General features: G+C 42.9%; 1 protein-coding gene and 1 long non-coding RNA gene across 3 annotated transcripts; one reads left to right on the forward strand and one right to left on the reverse strand.

Moving 5' to 3' along the window:
* Window positions 1-3,364: 3,364 nt before the first annotated feature.
* LOC103630705 (glutamate synthase 2 [NADH], chloroplastic) lies at window positions 3,365-14,950 on the forward strand. Its single transcript, XM_023300388.1, has 22 exons — window positions 3,365-3,510; window positions 3,662-3,781; window positions 3,873-3,986; window positions 4,087-4,239; window positions 4,321-4,421; window positions 4,614-4,710; window positions 5,253-5,362; window positions 5,486-5,589; window positions 5,736-5,915; window positions 6,003-6,367; window positions 6,459-6,505; window positions 6,579-7,048; window positions 7,592-8,458; window positions 9,190-9,344; window positions 9,528-9,689; window positions 9,881-11,449; window positions 11,577-11,795; window positions 12,744-13,018; window positions 13,109-13,414; window positions 13,586-13,853; window positions 14,019-14,273; window positions 14,385-14,950. The coding sequence occupies exons 1-22, from the start codon at window positions 3,400-3,402 to the stop codon at window positions 14,646-14,648; spliced, it is 6,312 nt and encodes a 2,103-aa protein (XP_023156156.1). The 5' UTR covers window positions 3,365-3,399; the 3' UTR covers window positions 14,649-14,950.
* On the reverse strand, window positions 7,287-15,509 carry LOC103630704 (uncharacterized). 2 transcript variants are annotated; one of them, XR_555196.4, is made up of 2 exons: window positions 15,230-15,509; window positions 7,287-8,338 (listed from the first exon to the last, which is right to left on the reverse strand). It is a non-coding gene; the product is annotated as an uncharacterized lncRNA (long non-coding RNA). The 2 variants fall into 2 exon arrangements; XR_004850395.1 differs by having other exon boundaries at window positions 7,806-15,071.
* Between the last annotated feature and the right edge of the window lie 7,759 nt (window positions 15,510-23,268).

The following is a 23,268-nucleotide window of genomic DNA, read 5'->3' on the forward strand; positions in this document are numbered from 1 at the left end:
TCCTATTCCTTTGTTTGCTCATGCAAGTGTGATTTCTGATCTTTTAAGGATAGAATTTACTTAGCATGCGGCTGAGATAAATACTATTGATATGCAGACCTGGTTTCCTGATGACTCCTCAATGCAAGAAGAGCCCTTGGTACCAGAAGCTAGCTGATTCTTGTTCTGCGTAGCATACCAAGCTACTGATTCAGTCTGAGCTACCAGAAGCTAGCTGTAGATCTACGTCAAGACCAACGAGCTTAACTAGTAACAACGACTTTAATCATTAAAATTTAGATTAGACTAGTACTTGAAAGTTCAGGTTTCTCTGCTCTCATTTGATTACATTTAACTTACATTTCATGGTAAATAAACATGCATGCCAACGCGTCAGATCCCTTTCACTTTTGTCAACTCTCCGTCTTTCTTGTTAAGTCTTCTAGAAGTTTTTTTTATATATAATCATTTCTAATAAATTCTACTACATCTGTCGTAAAAATAGTTCGTTTAAGAATAAATACACATTCGTTAAGTAACCTATAAACATAGTTTGTATATATGTATATATTCATTATAATTTATTCGAACGTGAAAAAAGGATAAAAAAGAACTATATTTTGAGAGGGAGGGAATATTTATGTACTCATGAAACTCATTAGTTCTTTAATTATTTTTATCATTTAAGTATTGAACCATTAAAATCCACTAGAAGGCCTATATATGCCCCTTCATTAAACCGTAGCACCTTGTTACAACTACAATGCAACAATAACTTGTAAGTATATAGAGGATTCTAACCTTTTTTATAGATATTCCGTAACCTTGTATTAAATACTTCGACTACTAAATAAACTCGAAAAAATGTTTCAAATATAAAATATGAAACCTTGTCAAGCAGAAAAACACTATAACTTTAGCATATAACGTGTCTCCATCCAAGATTGTTTATTTTTCAAAAAGTAAAATAATCTCAGAATATGAAAATTGAAAATAATTATGTGAGACACTAAACAAATTTAAATAAAAACTTATCAAAGAAACATAGATCAGGATAGCCGCTATAACTCTGGTATATACCATGACAACATCAAGGTTGTTTAAAAATTTCAAATTTCAAAATATATGAACCTTAAATAATATTTTGGGACTCTAAACAATTTCAAAATAGAAAAAAAAACTCTCAACTACAAAGCTTCATTGTTTTGGTATAAAGTTTGTATCTACCCGATTTCATATTAAAAAGTTATCGATAACTTTTGGATGGAATTATTTTTAGAGGCATCTTAAGGTGTTTGCATCCATTAATCGATCTTTAGAGACAAACGATTCTAGTAAACGTCTCTAAGAGATTGACAGATCTATATCTCTGGAAATTGATGAACACATGATTAAAGAACATCATCGTAAGCATCATCGGTCGCATCGGTGGATCTGGTGACCGTACAACACGTCCGGGTTGCAGATATTAATCGACAAGCTAGATTATCTCCAGTCTAGATCTTGCCGAAACATGTTAGTAGTTCGTGGATCGCGACGCCGCCCAGGATGGGCGCCGACGGGAGCCCCAAACCGAGTGGGTCGACAAGAAACGGCCGGGGAGAAGAAGATTACAAGCGGGCGGACGCGGTTGTGGCTCCCCGCATTGTCACGGCCGCCGGATGCGACGGCGGTGGTAGCCGATCCCTATACGCTGGTTACCAAATACCAATTGGCGGTGTACCTGGCCCTTTTTTATTTTTGTTTTTTTGGCCTTTTTAGAAAGTTTTTTTTTATAAGTATGTTCTTTTAGTTTAAATTCATTGTCGTCGAGGTTACACGCCTCGACGCCAAAGCCAAAAAATACATGCGAATAAAAATGGAAGGAGTAAGGATGTGTTTTTTGGGGAGTGTAGGGGAATGAAACGACACCATTCCTTTTTTAGATTTTTGTTTCCAAAAAAAGAGTGAGACGGTTTCTAAAGTCTTCGTATAAAAATTTACCATAAATAATTGGAATGCTCGCGCTACACAAAATGATCGGATGCGAGCGCTCCCATCTGTCTTCTCTCCTCTACACTCATATGGCTCTCCAACCAAACAAAGAACGGAAACAACTTCGCTCTATTTCACTTTACAACCAACAAAAAATGAAGCGACTCTGTTCTCGCCAAACACAGAATAAAATGACTCTATTTTCAAAACTTAAATGGAACTGCTCTATTTTAGTTGACTTTCCAACCAAACATACCCTAAGTAAAAGGAGCAACTCTAAAAGATTAGACATGATGTTTTGTAAATATAAATTTAGATATTATTAAAGGAGAGACATATCTATATTAACTCTTTAAATTTAGTAGCTATCTGTCTTTAATTTTCTCTCTCAATTTTTTGATAGCGTGCATCACGCGCGGTATAGAGTTTTGAATCTACAAAGTCTGTTGAAATAGTCTATTGTTTTTAAAATTTATTTTAAAGAGTAGGTAAATCAGTAAATTTAGCTAATCTTTTTGTTAATCTATTGGAGTTGCTCTTGTAATCATTTTTCACTTCTCTTAATAACCTATCTTAAACACGTCTATATTTGTAATCTTTGTCACCGTAGTGTATTGACAGCTTAATTAACGAATGATGCCAGCCAAATTGGCAGTTGCCTTTGCCAGCTAAGGAATCAACAAGAATCAGACGAGCGACGAGGTAGAGGGGGAGATAAACAAAAATAGTAAAAAAAATAAAAAGAAATGAGCAGTACTACTTTAAAACACGCAGGGGTTTAGCTCGCACGGCACGGGTATAAATTCTTGCGTGCGCCGCTGAGCAGTGAGCACAGAGCGGCGTACTGTGAAATCCTGCGAGGTGAAGAAGAGACAGGGAAGCGGCGCAGAGGCGGAGGGCCGCCGAGACGACAAGCACCGGCCTTCACCGTCACCCCCCGCTACGTTTCGCAGCGTACGTCTCCTGGCGAAGAGCGCGAGGAGCACGATCACAGCCAAAGGCCAAGCACAGCAGGGTATCATTGGTTTTGTCAGTGATTTTTTAAAGATTTGTTTCTGATACGTCCTTGGAATCTCATGCGTTGTCTGTTTGCGTTTGCGGTTGCACGTAGATAAGTACCATCGGCGAGGAGGCGGCATTCTCTCTACTTCCCTACGAAGCCGGGCAATGTCGGCGACGCAGAGCCTGGCTCTCAAGCTCCGGGCGGCTCCCGCGCCGGGCAGGCCCCGTGGCCGGACGACGGTGAGGGCAGCTGGAGCGGCGCATGCCGGGGCGCTGCTGCAGCACCGCCGCTGCGTGTCGCTGGCGCAGGGCGGGCGGTTCCTCCGCGGCGCGCCGCTCCCCGCCGCCCAGCGGCGCCCGCGGGCATTGCCGTGGGCCGAGCGCGCCGCGCGGCGCCACGGCGGCGGCTCGGTGGTGGCGGCGGCCGCGGCGGGGGTCAGGTCCATGTCGAAGCTACCGCAGGGCGACACTGGGCTCTACGACCCGTCCATGGACCGCGATTCCTGCGGCGTCGGCTTCATCGCCGAGCTCTCCGCCGAGCCCAGCCGCAAAACCGTGAGCGCTTCCGCGACTACGCGCGCGCCTGCTTGGAGTTCATACTTCCATTCCTTATTCTTCCTTGCTGAAGCTTTCAGTAACTCAGTGCTTTGTGCCAGCCCCTGTACATGTCAGAGTTCGCTTAACGTGGCCTGTGTCTGAACTGTAGATCGTCGACGCCGTCGAGATGCTTGAGAGAATGTCCCACCGTGGCGCCTGTGGCTGTGACAAGAACACCGGCGATGGTGCGGGCATCCTTGTTGCACTGCCGGATGCCTTTCTCAGAGAGGCAAGCTTATGTTTAGTTGAAGTTGTTAACGAGGGAGAAGGACTTTCTGTGGCCGAGGGGTCACTTTGTGCTTGGTTTTGTGTCGTGTCAGGTCACCAAGGACGCCGGCTTTGAGCTTCCACCGCAAGGTGAGTACGCCGTAGGGATGTTCTTCATGCCCCACGATGATGACCGACGTGAGAAGACCAAGCTTGTGTTCCATGAGGTTAGTCTAGTGAAAGAGTACAAAGAAGAAGAAGAAAAGGGCAAAATCTAGTCGAGACAAAAGCGTGTTCATTTTTGTCCGGCATGTATTTGGACTGCAGATTGCCGAGTCATTGGGACATGTAGTGCTTGGGTGGCGTCGGGTTCCAACAGACAACTCGGACTTGGGCAAAGCAGCGCTTGAAACTGAACCAACGATCGAACAAGTGTTTGTGTCTAAGAGCATGCACTCCAAGGCTGACTTTGAGCAACAGGTCATTTTGATGAGCTATAAAATTTGAAATCTGTGTGATAGACATTGTCTGTTGACTTCCTTCTGCAAATTGCATATGCAGTTGTACATCCTACGTGGGCTCTCAATCAAGTCCATCCGTGAAGCTTTATGTCTTGAGCACGGAGGACCAAATGATTTCTATACGTGCTCTCTATCTTCAAGGTTCCACTTTATCACCCTATTCATTTTTTTAAGAAAATATAACGTGTGAAATCTGAAACGATCAAGGAACAGAAGGGTATCATATAGATGCTGATTTTTTTTGTGATTTGAGCTCCTCTCAAGTTACTTTATTTCAAGTCTTCCACTTTTTCGAAGAAACTATTTGTGAAATCCGTTTTTATTATTCTTCAGGACTGTTGTTTACAAGGGTCAGCTGAAGCCAACTCAACTTAAAGGGTACTTCTTTGCAGACTTAGGTGACCAAAGGTTCAAAAGTTACATGGCTCTGGTAAATACATAGGCTCATTAACTTTATAGAATATAAGGAAATTCATAAACGCAGTCAGGAGACGGGGACTGCAAGTAGCAATGCGGGTTTTTTGTTTGCGCATGCTGTTTCAATACTGGTTCATCGTGCATTTCAGAATCAGAATTTGTGTATGTGTCCTTCAATTAGGTAGTCTAAGGAAATTCTGTTATGTCAGTATCTGTGGGGTAGTGTAGGGAAATTGTGTTATGTGTGAGGTAACTTATGGCTTCTGGAATTGTTTAGGAACTAACATCGCCTTCTATGGTGTTGATGATCCATTTGAGACCATACTTCATATTGCATATTATATAGATGAACAAAGATGAGGAAGGCAGGAGCGAAGCTAGGTTCATGAGAGAGGGTGCATATGCACCCACAAAAATTTGCAAAATCAGTGATTTAGACTGGATTTTCACCATATATATACACCACCTATAAATCATTACTATGCACCCTCCTCCAATTTACTCTAGCTTCGCCATTGGAGGAAGGTTTGATTAATTAGTCATGCATGCAAACAGGTTCACTCAAGATTCTCCACGAACACCTTCCCCAGCTGGGATCGGGCACAACCAATGCGTGTTTTGGGACATAATGGCGAGATCAATACCCTTAGAGGGAACAAGAACTGGTAACAGCCCCCCTCCTCCCACCCCGCTACACAATTTGCAAAGTTTTGTAAGCAATAATCTCCATATGACAGGCATTCATGGACGCATTTCACTGCGATGTGCTATATTTTTATGTTTAATAGGATGACAGCACGTGAAGGTCTTCTGGAGTGCAAGGGACTCGGTCTATCAAGGGATGAAATGTCAAAACTTCTGCCTATAGTGGATGTTACCTCTTCAGACTCAGGTTCCATTTTCTATCTACACATGCAAGAAAAAGGAAGTAGTAAAAAGTGCTAGGATACTAGATCCATATTCTATCTACACATGGCAGGTTAAATTATATTTGTCTTGTCAAAAGCATTGATTCGATGAAAAATGGTCCTTATTCAGGTGCATTTGATAATGTACTTGAGCTTCTCATCCGGTCTGGAAGGAGCTTGCCAGAGGCTGTGATGATGATGATCCCTGAGGCGTGGCACAATGACGTTAACATGGACCCAGAGAAAAAGGCTTTGTATGAATACTTTTCGGCCCTTATGGAGCCTTGGGATGGACCTGCCCTAGTGTCATGTAAAAAATATGAAACCATTTGACTCCTTAATATTTTCTGTACAAGTCCTGATGGATTGACTTCACTTGTTGACCCCATTCTCACAGTTACTGATGGCCGTTATCTTGGTGCTACTCTGGATCGTAATGGCTTGCGGCCTGGCCGTTTTTATGTGACATACAGTGGCCGCGTGATCATGGCTAGCGAAGTTGGTGTGGTTGATGTCCCTAATGACGATGTGATGAGAAAGGGCAGGCTAAACCCTGGTATGATGCTTTTAGTTGATTTTGAGAAGCATTGTATTGTGGATGATGATGCATTGAAGAAACAATACTCTGGAGCTCGCCCGTATGGGGAGTGGCTTGAGAGACAAAAGATACAACTTGCAGATATTATAGAATCTGTATCTGAAACTGAGAGAATTGCTCCTAGGATTGGCATGCTTCCAGTAAGTCCATATGGCTTTTGCTTGGTTTGTTGGGCTAGAAGTTGTTGCTGAAAAACTTAGATGAACTAATTTATGGTTCTTCTACACTTTTGTGCAGCAAAAGAGCGAGAACAAGGAAGCCTTTTGTATTCATGGAATTTTGGCTCCGCTGAAAGCCTTTGGGTAAGCAACATCTCAACCTTAGTGTTTTATATACTTCTTTTCTTTTACATATAACCCAGTTGATGAACTTCAGGTACACGGTAGAAACACTCCAAATGTTGCTGCTACCAATGGCCAAAAATGGTGTAGAAGCTCTAGGATCCATGGGAAACGATACCCCTCTCGCTGTTATGTCAAACAGAGAGAAGCTGCCTTTTGATTATTTCAAGCAAATGTTTGCTCAGGTTACAAACCCACCAATCGACCCAATTAGAGAAAAAATTGTCACATCCATGGAGTGTATGATTGGTCCAGAAGGTGACTTATCTGAAACAACAGAACATCAGTGTCATCGACTGAAACTTCAAGGTCCTTTACTGCATATAGATGAAATGGAGGCTATTAAAAATATGAACTTTCGTGGTTGGCGCAGCAAGGTTCTTGACATAACTTATCCTAAAGAGTATGGAAGGGAAGGTTTAGAACAAACTTTGGATAAACTCTGTGATCAAGCTCGTGAAGCTATTCATGAGGGATACACCATTCTAGTTCTCTCTGATAGAGGTTAGTTCAGTTCATAATACAGAAGTACTGTCCTGGCCACTCAACAGGCATGAATTAAATTGTCCATCAAAGCTATATTTATCTTTATGGGCAATGGGCATCAATATTACTATGATTGGCATATTGTTCATGCATGTCAATAGAAAGTTAGAAACTGCTGGAAGATCTATTTTATTTTGTATTACTATTTACTGCAGCATAGAGCACCATGGGTAATTAAATTTCCTTGGAGCAAAGGTTAAGAATAATTAACTTTCTCTATTATTTTTCATCACAGCATGTAAAGAGATAAATTTTTTGAATTACTCCCTTATTCTAAGTTCATCTAAATCCTACTCCCTTATTCTAAGTTCATCTAAATTCTACTCCCTTATTCTAAGCAGTCTGCTTTCATCTTTTCCCAACGCTTGATACTCACAACACACTTGATTTATATGATTTTGTGCTATGCATCTCAATGCTTGATTCTGTAAAATTACTTGTCATATACTCTCTAGCATTTGGAGGTTTAAAATGTCAGGTTTGAACTATTTTTCCATACAGGTTTCTCTCCAGATCGTGTAGCTGTCAGTTCTCTATTGGCAGTTGGAGCTGTCCATCAGCATCTTGTCTTGAATCTTGAGAGGACACGCATAGGGTTGCTTGTTGATTCAGCTGAACCTCGTGAAGTGCACCATTTCTGTAGCCTTCTTGGATTTGGTGCAGATGCTATATGCCCTTATTTGGCTATTGAAGCCATATGGCGGTTACAGATTGATGAGAAAATACCTCTTCAAGATGACGGACAGCTGTATCCAAAGGAACTTATTGACAAGTATTTCTATGCTTCTAACAATGGAATAATGAAGGTTCTTGCAAAGATGGGGATTTCCACCCTGGCGTCGTACAAAGGTGCCCAGATATTTGAGGCCCTTGGTCTTGCTTCAGAAGTGGTCAGTAAGTGTTTTGAAGGTACACCTAGTAGAGTTGAGGGCTCAACATTTGAAATGCTTGCACAAGATGCACTTCATCTCCATGAGTTGGCATTCCCGTCAAGAACTTTACCACCTGGAAGTGCAGAAGCAAACTCTCTTCCCAACCCGGGAGATCATCACTGGAGGAAAAATGGAGAAGTACACCTTAATGATCCTTTTTCTATTGCAAAATTACAGGAAGCAGCTAGACTCGACAGCAGGGAAGCATACAAAGAATATTCTAGATACACTCAGGAGCTGAATAAGTCTTGTACTCTGCGTGGTATGCTGAAGTTTAGAGAAACTCCAGTCAGGATTTCCTTGGATGAGGTTGAACCTGCAAGTGAAATAGTCAAGAGATTTTGTACTGGAGCAATGAGTTATGGATCCATTTCCTTGGAAGCTCATACAACGATGGCTAAGGCTCAGAATATAATGGGAGCAAAATCTAATACAGGTATTTTCCACCATGGACGATAATGACCACCCTAACCATTCTTATGAATACCATATATGTTTAGGCAAAATTGATGTTCTTAAATGCCAATGAACTAGAAAAATTCAACCTACCGGGGTAAGACATCCCATGAGTATTTTGTTAAGAAGACCTCACACAAGTTGAGAAACCCCCTAAACCCTTGCCCCACACCCATCCATATTGACATCGTAGCCCATGTAAGAATGGTCATGGCCTTAGGCCGGACCTTAGGCCTGAGCTTTGACATATGGGAGACGAAATGCCAAGTGAACTATATGTTGATTACTTTATTCTTGGCCTTTTTCTATGTCACATGCCATTTGAGGCACAGCAAACAGGTTGAAGTTGTTTCATAACCCTTGTTCACTGCATTTTGTATGTTATGATGTTTAAATTTCTTCTTGCAACCATGTGCCTTATTTTATCTATGATTTGCTCATCATAGTTATTCGCTTCAAGTATAATTGCTAATTGGTTACTATACCCTCCCCCCCGGAAGGGAGGTGAGAACATTGGCACATAATATATCAGAAGAAAAATAGTTGGCCAAGTTTTTATGAAAAAAAGCAGGGCCCAAAAACCGAACAACTGAAAATTGGCCCAGTTTTCAAGAAAAAGAATTGACCCAGCATTGCTGCATAATTGCCAAGTACAGTTGGTAACTAGTTCCATTTCATATGCTAACTGGGATGCATATATATGATACGAAGGCGAGGGAGGAGAACAATCGTCTCGCATGGAGCCTCTTCCTGATGGTTCCATGAATCCATTGATGAGTGCGATCAAGCAGGTTGCAAGTGGAAGATTCGGAGTTTCTATTGATTATCTGTCAAATGCTATTGAGCTGCAGATAAAAATGGCTCAGGTATATTTGACTACACTATACACCTGCTTGAAGTACCTAAGCACCATGGGGAACCTCTTCCCTGAATTGCTCGAAAGAACAACTTGGTTCTGCATCACTATGTACTATGCTTGATTTGTTGTACCTAATCCTACAACATATGCTGGTTATTTGTCATGTTGAAGAAATTTATATCTTTTACAGGGTGCTAAACCTGGTGAAGGGGGCGAGCTCCCAAGTCATAAGGTCATCGGCGACATTGCAATTACAAGACATTCTACAGCTGGCGTAGGACTCATCAGCCCACCTCCTCACCATGATATATATTCTATTGAGGATCTCGCACAACTTATCTATGACCTTAAGGTATGCTCTCATGATGATTTTTTTTCTTTTCCAGGAGTCTTGCTATATATGCTTATGACTATCTTTTTAAAGATTATGTTGTTGATGTTACTTAGTACAAGCATCATATTTGTAGTTGAAGTCGCACTTGCCAGCATAGTTCTTCCTTAAAATGTTGCTTTCTTATGTTAAGGTTCTCCATTTTTCTGTAGAATGCAAATCCTGGGGCTAGAATTAGTGTGAAACTAGTCTCTGAGGCTGGTGTGGGAGTTGTCGCAAGTGGTGTTGTTAAAGGACATGCAGACCATATTCTCATCTCTGGGCATGATGGAGGCACAGGGGCTTCTAGATGGACAGGAATTAAACATGCTGGACTTCCTTGGGAGCTTGGATTGGCTGAGACACATCAGACTCTAGTGGCAAATGGGCTCCGTGCCCGAGTTGTCCTTCAGACAGATGGACAATTGAAAATTGGTAGAGATGTTGTCATTGCTTGTTTACTTGGGGCAGAGGAATTTGGATTTAGCACAGCTCCACTAATCGTACTTGGTTGCCTTTTGATGAGGCAATGTCATACTAATACCTGTCCTGTTGGTATTGCTACACAAGATCCAATTCTCAGAGAAAAATTTGCTGGAAAGCCAGAGCATATCATAAACTTCTTCTTCATGCTTGCTGAGGAGGTACGAGAAATTATGTCTCAGCTTGGTTTCCGTACTATCAATGAAATGGTTGGGCGATCAGATATGCTTGAGGTTGATTCAGATGTACTGAAAGGCAACGAGAAACTTCAGAACATTGATCTATCACTGATCTTGAAACCAGCTGCTGAGATTAGCCCCGAGGCTGTTCAATATTGCGTTGAGAAACAAGACCATGGCCTTGATATGGCATTAGATAACAAACTCATAGCATCCTCAAGAGCTGCCCTTGAAAAAAGATTTCGTGTTTTCATTGAGGCACCAGTCAAGAACACTGATAGAGCTGTTGGCACTATGCTCAGCCATGAAGTGACAAAACTGTTTCGAATGCCTGGACTGCCTCCAGACACCATCCGTGTTAAACTCAATGGAAGTGCCGGTCAAAGTTTTGGTGCCTTTCTCTGTCCTGGAGTCACTCTTGAGCTTGAAGGAGACAGCAATGATTATGTTGGTAAAGGATTATCTGGTGGGAAGATTATTGTTTACCCTCCCAAAAACAGCCGATTTATCCCGCAGGACAATATTGTTATTGGTAATGTGGCTCTATATGGTTCTACCAAAGGAGAAGCATATTTTAATGGCATGGCAGCTGAAAGGTTTTGTGTCCGCAATTCAGGTGCACAAGCAGTTGTTGAAGGAATTGGCGATCATGGATGTGAATACATGACAGGAGGCACTGTTGTTATTCTGGGAAAAACTGGTAGAAACTTTGCCGCTGGCATGAGTGGCGGCATTGCTTATATTTATGATGTGGATGGGATGTTCAGTACCCGTTGCAATCATGAGTTAGTTGACCTGTATAGTGTAGATGAAGAGGATGACATTACAACATTAAGGGTGATGATAGAACAGCATCGACTCAACACAGAAAGTGTTTTGGCCAAATATATACTTTCTAATTTCGAGGATATTCTTCCAAAATTTGTAAAAGTATTTCCAAGAGATTACAGGCGGGTTTTGGAGAATATGAAGGCAGAAAAGGTTGCCAAAGAAGCAGAGCAAAAAAGGAGAAAAAAGGGGTGGGATAAGAAGGCAGGTGAAATGATTAAAGCTCCAAATGGTGTTTCAGTAATTACAAAGGTAAACCTGGTTTAAATAGAAATTATTTCATTATATGTATTGTAACACCTAAATTTGCTGTTGGAATTGGAAGTTAATTTTTCCTTCTGAAAAATATTGATTGACTTCTGATCATTTTGGTATGCAGGAAGTACAGAACAAAAAGTCATCTAGCCGACCAACACAAGTTCTCAATGCTGAAAAACCTCGAGGTTTTGTAAAATATGAGCGAGAGGGGATCTCTTACAGACATGAAAATGAGCGTATTAAGGATTGGGATGAAGTTATAAATGAATTGGTTTGTGGGCCACTGATAAACACACAATCTGCTAGGTGCATGGGTTGTGGCACGCCTTTCTGTCATCAGGTGATACTTAAAATTTCAAGTTCTGCTCTTTTTAATGAAATCTATTATATTTCAAGCCTTTTGTTTAGGTCTGTAAAATTGTATGGTTTTTTCATTGACTTTATTATTGATCTAAAGGAGTCCACATACATGTGCAGTATACATGGGTTAGCTCCGCATTCCGAATAGAATTTAATAAATGTGCTACTCTGAAAATATAATGCAGAAATGAAGATATTACTAAAACCAACAACCAAAGTGTGCTGTCTAGGGTTTGTCACAGGCATATTTTTCGATCATTAGCCCAGATAGTTATCTATTGTTGCTGTAAAGCTTGCTTTCCATTGTGGTAGCTTAAATTAATTATCATATCCTCTTTGCTATCAAATTTTCAGTATTTTAAAGCTGTTATCTATGCTGACATAAAAAGAACCAGTAATATTGTCTTGGTAAATTTACACAAGTTTGTGTACACATTGACATCAAACAGTCAAGATTCATGAAGGGGGTGTTTGGTTTGTGTAATAAAGTGGTCCACCATCATATCACTCTTTAGTTTTTTTGGTTGGTTTCTGGGATAGAATGAGTTGATACATCGCCACCTCATTCCCCACAGGTTAATAATCAGTACTAGTACAAGGAATATGGTGTTTCCACCAAATTTAAGGAACAGACTCATGATGCACCACCCCTATCTAGAATGGGTTGATTTCTCAAACCAAACATCCCATAAATGTCTTGCCAGTAATTATTACATATCTAGGTGACTAGGTCTCAATTAACCCTAATACCTAAGCTACAAGTTAATTGCCTAACCAAACCATTTAATTGCATTGTTCTTCAGTAAATAATAGTGATATTGATTCATATACTTTTCAAATTTATTACAATTTGAATTTCTTATGCTTGCTGGTTGGTATGAAAATATTAATATTTTGGTTGTAATTTTCTTGAATCAAAATTCTACAGGAAAATTTTGGTGCTGGGTGTCCTCTTGGAAATAAGATCCCTGAATTCAATGAATTAGTTTATCAGAACAGATGGCGTGAAGCGTTATATCGCCTACTTGAGACCAACAATTTTCCTGAGTTCACTGGACGAGTTTGCCCAGCCCCTTGTGAGGGTTCATGTGTGCTTGGCATTATAGAGAATCCAGTATCTATAAAAAGCATAGAGTGTGCCATCATAGACAAGGGCTTCAAAGAGGGCTGGATGGTACCATGCCCTCCCCTTCATAGAACAGGGTATGCTTTTGTTGTCATCTTTGGCTTGCTTTGCTACTGCATGAATGAAAGCATGCCATAATAGTTGCATTGAAACGATTTAATATGCAGGATGACAGTTGCTATAATTGGAAGTGGACCGGCTGGTTTAGCTGCTGCAGATCAACTGAACAAGATGGGCCATTATGTAGTTGTGTTTGAACGTGATGATCGTATTGGAGGGCTGATGATGTATGGGGTTCCAAACATGAAGGCAGACAAAGCTACAATCGTTCAGCGCCGTGTTGATTTAATGGATAAGGAGGGAGTTAAATTCATTGTGAATGCCCATGTTGGAACTGATCCTCGGTACTCTATTGAGCGGCTCCAAGCTGAGAATGATGCAGTTATTTTGGCTTGTGGTGCTACTAGGCCGAGGTGATTCAATAACACTTAAAAATGAGTTCAAAATGCCTAACATCATCCTTAGCACCAATATGACAATAATATAAGCTCTAAACTATATGGTTATGATGTTAAATAGGAGTATAATTATAAATTGTATGAATTTGAGAATTTGCTAACACCTAGAGCATTATCCTTGAACAGAGATCTCTCTATCCCTGGACGTGAACTGTCAGGCATCCATTTTGCTATGGATTTTCTTCATGCCAATACCAAAAGTTTACTTGACAGCAATTTAGAGGATGGTAAGTACATATCTGCTAAAGGGAAAAAGGTAGTCGTAATTGGTGGTGGTGACACAGGTACAGATTGTATTGGGACAGCCATCAGACATGATTGCAGCAACCTTGTAAACCTTGAACTTCTACCAGAACCGTCTAAAGAGAGGGCCCCTGACAATCCGTGGCCTCAGGTTTGGACACTCATCAAGAAAAATGATAGCATCTTTATTTCCTTTCCTATCTAAATTAATTAGTAAATAAAACTATGAATTGTAAGCATATCATTTCCTTCGATTCCATTGGCAATATTATGCTGTGATTCATTCTCATTGTGGCGCTTCTATATTTGCATTCAGTGGCCGAGGATATTCCGAATAGACTATGGGCACCAAGAAGCAGTCAGCAAGTTTGGAAAAGACCCAAGAACTTACCAAATCCTCACGAAACGTTTTATCGGAGATGAAAATGGAAAAGTGAGGGCCCTTGAGGTAGTACGCGTTGAGTGGAGCAAAGTGGACGGAAGATTTCAGTCCAAGGAGATAGAAGGTTCACAAGAAATCATTGAGGCAGATCTAGTCCTCTTAGCTATGGGGTTCCTAGGTCCTGAGGCGGTTAGTGTTCCAACCTCTTTCCCCTAGAAGATTTTAGTGTGATACTAGTGTTAGTCTAGGTATTTGTTTTTTTTTTGGGTTAACTGACATAATAGTAAGCGCAAACTGCAGGATATTGCCAAGAAACTGGGTTTAGAGCAAGACAGCCGATCAAATTTCAAAGCTGAGTTCGGAAACTTCGCGACTAACGTGGAAGGTGTGTTTGCTGCCGGGGACTGCAGGCGTGGGCAATCACTGGTTGTTTGGGCAATTGCAGAGGGGAGGGAAGCTGCAGCAGCCGTTGACAAATACCTGACCAGAGAAAAAACGAATGCTGATGAGGACGTTGCCGGCCCAAGTTCAAGTGGATGCCTGGTTCAACCCGTTGCGGCATAAGCAAAGAAAGCATTTCTGTAATAATAGCTCTTTGGTAGGTAGATTGTTTTACCCCTTTTTCATGCTGAACTCTTTGTAGCTCTAAAAGGATTAAGGAAAGGGCTCATTTAGCAGAAACAGAGAGCCCGTGTGTTGCAGGTAAAGCAGTAGGAAACCTTTTTTTTTTGGGTGACACGGTTGTTGTTCTTGTTCTCTTCCCGTGAAGAAATACCGGGCTTGTAGGTTTAGGAAAATGTATAGCTGATTCAGATGGAAAGCTTATGACCAATTGTTTATAAAAAAACTATACTCGCTTTTGTCTTCTTTTTTTTTTCGGTGCATGCGTGAACATGCCCTTGTACATGTGTGGATCTGTTGTGCTCTGTATTATAGGGCTTCTCTAATGCTTCAGCTTAGCATTAGCCCCATCCTTTATGTCTGCATCTGATATCCATATCACACCGTCAGAGACTCAGAGTGTCTTCCAGATGTAACAATAACAAGCGATTCATCTAACAAAAGGCTATATATCACATAGATAGACTTTATTAAATGATATAATTTTTCAAAAAACCATAATTCCAATTCTCATGTTATCTCACCGTGAGGCAGCTCAGTGGGCACCAAATCCTAGCCGCCGCCGTCCAGCCCCGGGCCAAACTTACATTAATCAAAGGAAGAATGCGCCGGCAGTGGCTGCTGGGGGAGTGGGAGGTGAGTCGCACGCAGCATGGCCGGTGAGGGCGCCAAAGCCCAGAGGCTGGAGACTGGGCGTCGTGGGCGAGGCGGCGGCCCGGCGACGGCGCGAGATGCCGAGATCCCTGGCGACTGGCGGAGTAGCGGTGGGAAGTTGGAACCGCGGACTGCTGTCTAACTTATCATACTTTAACCAGCTTTTATCTAGCTTTTATGTTTAAAATTAATGATTTAATTCGAACGACTGACTTTAAATAAAATATGATATATTTAGTGACGATGTTATCCACACAAACACTGCATGATCAGGATGGTTTCTTTATTTATTTTCTATTTCTTTTCTTCCTTCATTTTCTTTACTTTCTTTCTTTTCCTCCAATCAATCATATACGCTCTTTTTTCTCTTTCTTTCCTTTATTTTTGTGGTTTTCTCTTGTCTGATTTCTTTAGATTTCAAAATTCTATTTAATTCTCTTATTTTATTTTTTATTGACATATTGTTGTTCAATGACATGCTCTATAGGAATATAAATGATACGGATATTATTTGTATCTATTTAAAATTCACCTAAAAAGGCTAAGATCCTATCCGTATATGAGTCCTGGTATTCCGATTTGTACTCAATTTATATATGTATCCATATAATCAAAGTCGGATATTTAAGATGTCGACATCCATTTAAATCTTATTCGACACAACTCAATAATATTCATTTCTGATCCGAATCAAAAGAGTAAAAATACAAACAAATATGGTGCGAGTAATATTTGTTTATATTCGATCGATTATAACCCTATTGCTTCGTATGGTGTGTATTGAGGGTGGAGCTGTAGGTTCAATCGGTTCAACTGAGGTGTTTGGTTTCCTTGACTAAAATGTAGTATGTGTCACATCGAACATTTAAATATCAACTACAGGTGTTAGATATAGTGTAATTATAAATCTTATTACTGAGACGAAGACTAAACGACGGACAATATTTCACGAAATTCTTTTTTTTTGTTTACCCGTATGTTGGCATATATAACTATCCTATCAGCTTTGAGACAAAATCGCATGTGTAATACTACTTCTTTGATAGAAAAGGTATAGTTCATGTAAAGTTATAGGTGATAATCTTTAAAGGACCTTAACTGAACAGAAATGGTTATTCTATTGTTACTTTAGCTAACAATAATCAGTACCATAGGTGGAAATACGCTGCCACTACTCACAAATTTTTGCGCCTGCTTTTATCCCCATCACTTTTGTCATAATTCTTAATGTGTATTCACTTTAATGTCTTTTAGATTTATCGTATCATTAACATGGGTAACTTACTAGCAAAAGGTAACTCAGTTAAAGGATAAAGCATAAAGGGGGTCTGGGTAGGAGGAATGGATGGAGAGGAGGAGAAATATGGTAAAGAATAGTTAAGGGAGATATTTAAATATGAATATAAAAGTACGAACGGGGAGATTTGTGAAGGGGGTGGTTGAAGATAGCCTGAAGGTCGCGCGTGGCACACTGGCATGGTGGATGCGGAAGGCTGAGAATGCGGCAGCCGTCACCGTTAAGGCATATGGCTTGTTCTAACTAGGTAGACCTATTCTAACTATATGGGGCCAGGCCTGGGCCATGGCTCAAGGTCTAAATTCTTTCCTGCTTGTATTCCGGCTAACCTAGCCTCCCTATGTGAGTTCAAGAGGTGATGAATTTGACCATATTTTCTGCCCTTCGAATCGTGCATACTCAGGACTTGTTGCACAGCTTCAGTTCTTGATTCTCAATCTCCAGCTCTTAACCCTCCTAGAAAAATCAGAATCATTTTTAAAAGGTTTTTTTTTAATTTGTACCCTTAGTTTTGCCACATTTCCAAACACCAGAAAGAACAAAATTAAGCAAAATAAACATGACTAAGGGTAAAATTGAGAATATCAACTTAAAAACTCTTTTTAAACCCGTTCAACAAGTAAACTGGTTCTTGTATATTGAGGGTAGGTGGTCTGTGGCAATTATCTATTTTACCTTCGCAGCCAAACTTTGTTACAAACAAATAAAAAGGCATATAGAAAAAATAATAAAAATTAACATATAAAATATTTCTATTACAATAGTGCATAAAATGAGTGACATACGAGCGACGGGGGTGTACATGCGGCGAGGGGGGGGGGGGGGGGGGGGGGGCGACGGCCGAGCAGGGCCTTGGGGTCGGGCGGTGCAGGATGTTGGGTGAGGGTTAGTTTGGAAGAAACAAACACGAGAGAATTGGTGAATGGTAATTTGGATAATTTTGAGAAAACTTTAAAGGGATATTTATATTTGGTTGGTTGACGAGCTGTTTTAAGGATTGGAATAGACTTTTTTTCACCTCCCATGTTTCTATAAAAAACAACTTCCAATCCTTCGTGCTCCACATGAGAATCAGTTCATAAAAACACTCGTTGAACACGGCTCCTCCAGATTCTTGTCTAAACCAGGAGCTAGAGCTATGCCGAACGGACCCACATTTACAACTTCCACCAATATAGGTTGGTTCTATCAAGAACACACAATTATATTTGTCAAGGTAGAAAAGCCGACCAACAAAAAAATAGGATTATATAATTTTTTTATTGCCTCGCCGATGTACCCATTGTTTAAATCACTATATTTGTCTAAAACAATTTGTTGCATCTATTTTTTTAACAATATCGTCATAAATGTAGCGTTGGTCATGGCATAACCACTAGCTGTTTCCCAGTGACGGTCACGAATCACGATTATTGTACAACATGTTAAAGAACTTTCACAACTAACTTTTGCATATCCAAACAATCGCACTTGATATAACTAGTATATAGCTCGTGTTAACGCTATGATTCTAAAGAGAAGAGGGATGTTGTCGATGTTGGCGCGAGGGAGGGATTAACCACGACAACAACGCGAGTGAGAGAGAGGGGGTAGCAGGGACGTGAGGAGAGGCTAGGGGCAGTCAAGTCGTGGAGAGCGGAGAGAGAAGGGAATGGGTAAGGGATGATCAAATAATAATGTTCGTATTTGAGTAAAGAGTTGGTTATCTTCTAGTGATATGAACTGTTAGTTTTGATGGTGTGTTAAGTTTAGGTGTAATTTATTTGGTGGATTTAGTGGAGAATATGGTGTCGATGATTTGGTTAGATAGTATTTGTAAAGTTTAGAATAATAGATTATATAGTGGTAAATACTAAGCGTCTAGAGCTCCCTAGGATGATAACCGTAAGCCAGCCAAACATGGTAGGGCTAGGGCATGCTAGCGGGCTGGCTACGACCAACCCAATAAGGTAACGACGGCCATAGTATAACATGTCAACCAAGCGTTGCGGTGTGGCAGCTGAAAGAGAAATAGGGTCAAATCTTTTCCTAAATAAATTTTGGTGGTTGAATTGCTCAACACAAACAATTGGACTAACTAGGTTGCTCTAGATTATGAGTTCTACAGGTGCCAAAGGTTCAACACGAACCAATAAAAAGTCTAAGAAATGGTTCAAATAAAAAGAGCAAAAGACAACCGAAGGCTGCCCTGGTCTGGCGCACCGGACTGTCCGGTGTGCCATCGGACAGTGTCTGGTGCACCAGGATGAATCAACTCTGAACTCACCAGCTTCGGGTTTCCAGGGGAGCCGCTCCGCTATAATTCACCGGACTGTCCGGTGTGCCAGCGGAGCAACGACTATCTGCGCCAACGGTCGTCTGCAAAAGGTGAACAGTGAACGTGAACAGTGCGCGCCTGCACGCGCAGAAGTCAGAGCAGCGCCAGAAGGCGCACCGAACAATGAACAGTGACTGTCCGGTGCACCACCGAACTGTCCGGTGGCCCCACTTGTCAGAGCTCCAACGGTCGAACCCTAACGGTTGGGTGATGTGGCTGGCGCACCGGATAGTGCCCGGTGCGCCATACGACAGCAGCCCCTCTGTCACACCCGGTTTTAGAAGGTAAACCGAATGCGAACCATGTACGTGCCAGGATCAGCAATTCACGTACACAGCAGTTACATAACATGAACATCATCACACAGTGCTCAAATAGTATTAAAAAGGGAAATAGTAGTCGATTACATCATATGTCTGAGACATCCACATAGTCTTTACAATAAATCAAAGTGCGGAAAAGAAACGTAGATAAATGCGGCCTTCACAGGCAGCCGACTGGGGGTTGCCGCTAACCCACACCTAGAACTCGTCGTAGTCTTGGAACTCCTGGAAGTCTCCTTCCACGGCTTCATCTTCTCCTGAGCAATGGTTGCAATGCGGACAACCTGGGGGGGGGGGGGGGGGTTGGTGTGTAGAGCAAGGGTGAGTACACATCAACATACTCAGCAAGTATCCCGTTTGGCTGTAGTGGACTAGCTTTATGTGGGGATAAGTCAAGCAGTTGCTTTTAGTTGGTCAGATCATTATTTACTAGTAGAAAGCCAGGTTTTAACATTAACCCAAGTTATTAGCCCGATGTACCCTTTCCCAACGGAAAGGATACCACTTACCAGTACCATAGTCGTAACCAGAACCATCAATCTCATTGCCACCTGTAAACCAAAATGTCTCTGATCAAGTACCACTAATCACTGGAGCTCCCTTGGCCGCTCATAACCGCGAGCACAACTGATATATCAGTTTCATAACACTCTGCAGAGGTTGTGCACTTTACCCATGAGCCGTGATTCCCTTTTTGCCTCGGGTTGTACGGACCCTTGAACACTCCCAAGGTGAGTAGGCAGGGTCTCACTACGTAGCCTTTACAAAGATTCCCCGAGGCTGTAGCCGCCCGTTAGGTTTCCTAAATGTACCGCACTCCTCCCCAAGGGACAAATCAACCTTGGCAGAGCGAGCCGCATACACCGAGCCCCATTGACGGCACGACGACGAAGCGAACTACACCCCAGATCCTCTAATTATTCAGTTAAGGGCACCCCATTCCACCCTCATGGTTGCACTGTTTTCTCGGGCGGTCATCCAAAGAACAGATCCTTACAGAGAGGCACTCGAGAAACCGCTCGAGCCCCCTTAAAGACCACAAGTATAACATCATAATAAAAGAGGGGGAAACAGCGTATCGTTGATCATTCTCATCATGTTCATTGATTAGAGTTGGGCAATAGCATAAGATTAAGCAATAATAATCCAACCCAGATAGGTAAACAAGGACATGGATAACAAAAGCTAGTAATTCCTTAGGTATAAATGTGTAATGCGGGAGGTGAATTAAAGTATGTATAGGACAGAGATAGGTCAAGGGACACTTGCCTCCACCAACCGACTGCTGCTCAGGGGCTTCTCCTGCGAGTTCTTCGGGCTCTTCGACCGGATCGTTCTCTATGCGAGCGCAAACATACATACATCCACATATTTAATACAAAAGAACAGTACACCATACAATAGAATGCAGTAAGTAAACAGACGTTCCACGCGGGCTCGCAATTACGGTTAAGAGAAAAGAGAAAAAGACAGTCGAGAAACGATCACGTTACATGATTATAAATTAATCACTCGCTTAATAGAAGGGAATTAATGTAGACACTATGTTTAGCATAAAGTAAAGTCATGTTTCATGTCTAATCATTATAAGCAGATGAAGATAAATAAAAAGGATTGTCGCGCGGCGAGACGCGCAACATAGCACTCTAAAACGAATTAAGAAATCAACGACTCGTCGCGTGACCGAGCACACAACGAGACACTTTGCATTAATTATAAAGAGACGTTAAGCTTCGCGCGACGAAACGCACGACAGCATACGTCTACTAAACTGAGTCTAAAGTGGAACGTCGCGTGAATACACGCGTGACGTTACACATTAAACAACCGGAAATTAAAATGGATCGTCGCGCGACGAAGCGCACGACACAACACATAAATAGAATATGAATTTAGACAAATCCGTCGCGCGACTAAGCGCGCGACGCAGCACGCTAACTAACGGAGTCTGACATTAACTACAAACCAAGGAATAGTCACCGCGCGCGCGGGTTCGCGCACGCGGGAACGCGTTAGTGGTGAACGGGGGAGCGCGAGGCCACGCCAAGGCCACGCGAGCCACGCCGAGGGGCGGGATGCCGAGCGCAGGGGGTCGAGGCCGCGCCGGGGCCGCGCCAGGGGCTGCGTCGGGGCGGAGGCCACGCCGGGGGCCACGCCGGGGGCCGGAGGCCGCGCCAGGGGCCGGAGGCCGCGTTAGGGGCCACGCCGGGGGCCGGAGGCCACGCCAGGGGCCGCGCCGGGGCCACGCCGGGCGAGCAGGGGAGGCGGGGCGCCGTCGTGCGCGAGCAGGGGGGCGGGGCAGGGGTCGCCGCCGCGGGCAGGGAGGGGGGCGGGGGCCGCCGCCGCGGGCAGGGGGAGGGCGGGGGCGCGCGCGTGCAGGGAAAAGAGAGGGCGTGCGCAGGGGGAGAAGAGGAGGGAGAGGGAGAGAGAGGAGAAGGGAAGGGGAGGGGAGCTCACCTCGGGGTCCAAATTCCGGTGATCGCCGTTTCCAATCCCTAGGGCACCACATGGAGAGAGAGGTGGAGGAGGGAGAGGGAGGTTGTTGCGCGGGAAATCCAAATGAGAGAGGGAGGAGAGAAGGGGGCGCATGGGGGGGTGGGCGCCAGGGGCGCGCAGGGCCGGGCCGGACCGGGCCGGACTGGGCTAGGTTTGGTTGGGGCCGAGCCACTTCACGGACCGAAACTCACGGCACGCATAACCATCAAACGGAAATCAATCGCGAATCGAAAATCGAGACGGAACGGGACGAACACGCGACACCAAACAAAGAAATGCGCTTCGGCATGATGCAACACTTATGACACTTAGGTTTTGGTTTATACACGACACGGACACTTGTCACTATACTGGTTTGAAATTGGGAGGAAGGAGCGAAACAGGAAGAGAAAAGAGAGTAACGCCCGAATTTGGTGAGAGAAAAGAAGAAAAAATTCTACCCCCAAATTCAGGGCGTTACAAACCTATCCCCCGTAAAAGAATCTCGCCCTCGAGATTCAGGGTTGGCTAGCAAAGAGCTCCGAGTATTTAGCCATCAGATCGTCTTCACGCTCCCAGGTTGCCTCTTCCTCAGAGTGATGATTCCATCTGACCTTGCACATTCTAATGGTCTTCCTTCGGGTGACTCTGTCTGCGGTCTCAAGGATTTGCGTTGGCTTCTCAACGTAGGTCAAGTCCTCCTGGACTTCAAGACCTTCCACTGGTAGCTGCTCTTCTGGCACACGCAAACACTTCTTCAACTGAGACACATGAAAGACATCATGCACCACAGACAAGCCTTCTAGCAAACTGAGCTGATAGGCCACTTCTCCACGCCTTGCGAGAATTTGATACGGACCGATGTAGCGAGGTGCTAGCTTGCCTTTGACTCCGAATCTTCTGACTCCTCTAATCGGTGACACTTTCAGATAGACGAAGTCTCCAACCTCAAAACTCAGCTCTCTTCTTCTTGTGTCTGCATAGCTTCGCTGCCTTGATTGCGCTATCTTCAGATTCTCTCGTACCATCTTGATATTCTCTTCAGCTTCAAGCAGAATGTCTGGCCCGAACACTTGCTTTTCTCCAGGCTGATCCCATTGCAACGGAGTTCTACAACTCCTTCCATAAAGCGCCTAAAATGGTGACATCTTCAAGCTGGCCTGGTAGCTGTTGTTATAGGAGAACTCTGCATAAGGCAATCGCTTGTCCCATCCGGACTGATCTTGCAACGCACAGGCTCTCAACATGTCTTCAAGGATTTGATTGGTTCTTTCGGTCTGACCATCTGTCTGCGGGTGATAGGCTGAACTGAAATTTAGATGTGTGCCCAAAGCTTCATGCAACTGCTGCCAGAAATGAGAGGTGAATTGTGTTCCTCTGTCTGACACTATCTTCTTTGGCACACCATGTAGACAAACGATCCGAGACATGTACAACTCTGCCAATACTGCACTGCTATAGTTGGTCTTGACAGGTATGAAGTGGGCTGACTTGGTC

The sequence above is a fragment of the Zea mays genome, chromosome 6, assembly GCF_902167145.1.
Source record: "Zea mays cultivar B73 chromosome 6, Zm-B73-REFERENCE-NAM-5.0, whole genome shotgun sequence".
NCBI classification, from domain to species: Eukaryota; Viridiplantae; Streptophyta; class Magnoliopsida; order Poales; family Poaceae; genus Zea; species Zea mays.